Below are 2,993 nucleotides of genomic sequence, written 5' to 3'. Positions count from 1 at the left end.
CTTGCATCTTTTGTCCTTGACCTATAATAATAATAATGATTATTATTACACTGTACTTGTATAATTGTTAGTTACTGTTATTGTTCATTATGTTGGCCAATAGTACGACAGTTCCTGATCTTAGCCTCAAAGTACCCTCACTGGATCTCAATAGTGAATACAGTAATGTGAAGACGTCACTTTTGCAAAGTCTTATCTGTGTATTGACTAGAGAAGGCAATTAATAATGTATGGCCATGAGTATAAGCATAAGCATTATTACAGTAGCCTACCATTATTGTCAGTAGCACAGGCTAGCGTGCAAAGACAAGCTTGTTTCACTTCTAAAGATGCCGTATTCTTTAAGAGATCAATGACTGCTTCAAGGAAGCCTTCTGTTCTGAAAATCTCCCTTGCATTATCTACTTTAAGCAATCAACATCATGTAGCTATTTGTTTCACTGACCATCTTCCATTAAGTACATATCTGCCATTAATGTCAGAGCTTGCTTCTGGGAAGAGGTGCAAGGTGGCTTGCAAGTTATGCACTCCAACAGTAAGTGCATGTCTTCCTTGAGGGGATCTAAAAGAATCAATCAATAAAGCAAAAGCTGGGAGTTTTCTAAAAAATAGAGAGAGCTTTAACTACCTCTTGGAGCACCAGAGCAAGCACTGTCAGCCATAGCTGTAAAACTAAAAGAAGTTTATGCTCAACTGCTTAATGCTTATCAAGTTATCAGGTATCGTATCACTGCTTCCAGCTGATCTTATTGGCGCCCAGCCACACCCACCACCACTGAGTGGGCGTTGGTTGCCATGGCATTAACCATTAATTCATAACTATTATTAAACCACGTGCTGTGATAATGGCGGGCGATGGAGTAGAGGCTCTTTACAGGAATTATGGCATCTTGGCAGACGCTGGGGATAAAGCTGGAGAAGTAAGAGAGTGGATTTACTTAAATTATAGCTTTTATTGTACAGAGAGATAGATGAGCTAAATTTATTATTCTAATTAATGCCTGTTCCACCCACTTTTTATATTTTTACATAATTTTCTCCTAGCAAACAGAAGCTTTTTTGGGTTTATTGGAAAGTGCCAAAGGCTCCGCGGCAGTGAAGCGGCTTGTGTCCGGTTTTATTGCTAAATTTGCTCGTTTTTTCCCAACACTTGAAGGAGACATCATGAACGTTCTCTTTGATCTTGTGGAGGATGACGAATCCCTGGTAAAATAAAAATAAAATACATGCAGTATGGTAATTCACATTTATGTACATACATGTCATACAGTAATTTACATGTGTTTATTTTTGTTAGGTAAGGCAAGCTGCAATTAAGTCTTTACCTGAATTATGTAAAAATAATAAAAGTAATAAAGACCTGTGTACTAAAGTAGCTGATGTTCTCACACAATTACTAGTATCAGGTAATAGTAGTTATTGCTAATTATTAATGTTAGAGAAAAAGGGAAAAGAGCATATTGACACCTACATGTAAAATCATAGTTCAATCATAAGATGATGATGATGATGATAATGATAATTCTCTTTCTACAGATGATCCAGCTGATGTAATATTAGTTAAATCAGCAATGTCAACCATATTGATTCATGACACACCCAGTAAGAGGATTAGAGAGGAGAGAGTGAGGAGGGAGGGAGTAGAATTGATCTTGTGATGAGTTAATTTAGTTGGAATTACCGTCTAATGTTACCATGGTGACATAATTAGCACTGAAGACCACACCCACTAATTATTCACAAAAATTCATTTATAATCAATATTATTGATTTGTCTTTTTTCTTGTTTTTCAAAGGTGCATTAATTGGAATATTTGATCAGATATTAGGAGAAGATGAAACCCTGAGAGAGAAAGCCATTGAGTATGTGTCAGTCCCTCTAATGGACATGAGGCATGTTCTCTTCATACCCAAAGAAGAAAATGAAAAATGTCTACTTGAACTTGTTAAAAAGGTAACAAGTGATCCAAATTTCAATTGAAATTATTTGCAGTGTCTAATTTTATTTCTTTGACATTTTTGGTCCACTGCATAAACTTTAATATACATGCACCAATTTTAATAAATAATATAATTATTATAAAAGAAAATTTGGAAAATTTCTATGTATATATATATGAGTATATACTTTAAATTTAATGCCCTCCTCTCCTTTATTTAGGTACTTGGTGATGTGACAGCCGCAGAGTTTGAGACGTTTGTAGATGTTTTAGGTAAATTACATCATTTACAATCGCCCGAAGGTGCTAACGTTATTATTGACGTTATTGCCGAACAGGCCGAGCTTGACGGTAACTTTCAGGTGGGTTATTCTATTTAGTGCCCGGTTTCTATTTAATGCCCTTTTTTTATTTGATGCACAGTCTGAAGGGCCGGAAGCTATCGATAGATTTATCACTTGTTTTAGATTAGCACTCAAATATTGTAAGGTAAGACATTCATTTTAAATTGAGTTATGCTCAGGGTTTACCACAAAGCATGCTAATGGAGCTAATCATGAGCTGACAAGCACTACACTACAATACTGTACTTGGCATTTGGGGGATCTTTAAAAATTCATAAAAAATCTTTTTTTGATCAGAATCAGCTCAAACTTGCTAAACAACAAAAGAACATGTATATGTATCAGGAAAAAATATTAAAAGGCAGAATTCTCTTTGTATTATGGTCTTTGGCCAGATTTCTGAGTTATTTTACACTATGCCAAGATCCTGTTGGAAACCTTATTGTTGGCACTTTCAAAATATTCTAATTTTCTGAAAATTGGCTCCAAAATCTCCCCCCCCCAAATTTTATTACATTTAAAGTTTAAGCTGATTCTTTTTTGTTTTAAAGACAGGAGTGTTCCTCATTCCTCCTTTACTATCTCTTTCCCTCCTCTTCCCTGCAGAAAGGTGGTAGCTCATATCAGTTTGTTAGATATGCATCAGTGGAAATATTACCATCATTTGCTTCCATAACTGACGCACAAAAGCAACAAAACGTGTACAATG

At 35.4% G+C, this 2,993-nt stretch overlaps 1 protein-coding gene across 1 annotated transcript; it reads left to right on the top strand.

The window, feature by feature from the left end:
- Positions 1-831: 831 nt before the first annotated feature.
- Positions 832-2,985, top strand: LOC100641150 (apoptosis inhibitor 5-like; the record flags this gene model as incomplete). The annotated part of the gene is made up of 8 exons (XM_003391459.3): positions 832-920; positions 1,045-1,206; positions 1,298-1,406; positions 1,537-1,602; positions 1,797-1,954; positions 2,162-2,302; positions 2,364-2,429; positions 2,891-2,985. Coding segments are annotated over exons 1-8 (872 nt in total), but the record flags the coding sequence as incomplete, so codon positions are not given.
- Between the last annotated feature and the right edge of the window lie 8 nt (positions 2,986-2,993).

The sequence above is a fragment of the Amphimedon queenslandica genome, unplaced genomic scaffold (assembly GCF_000090795.2).
Source record: "Amphimedon queenslandica unplaced genomic scaffold, v1.1 AMPQUscaffold_8967_Cont19093, whole genome shotgun sequence".
NCBI classification, from domain to species: domain Eukaryota; kingdom Metazoa; phylum Porifera; class Demospongiae; order Haplosclerida; family Niphatidae; genus Amphimedon; species Amphimedon queenslandica.
Note: the sequence above shows the minus strand (reverse complement) of the source record. Positions and strands in the feature narration are given on the sequence as shown.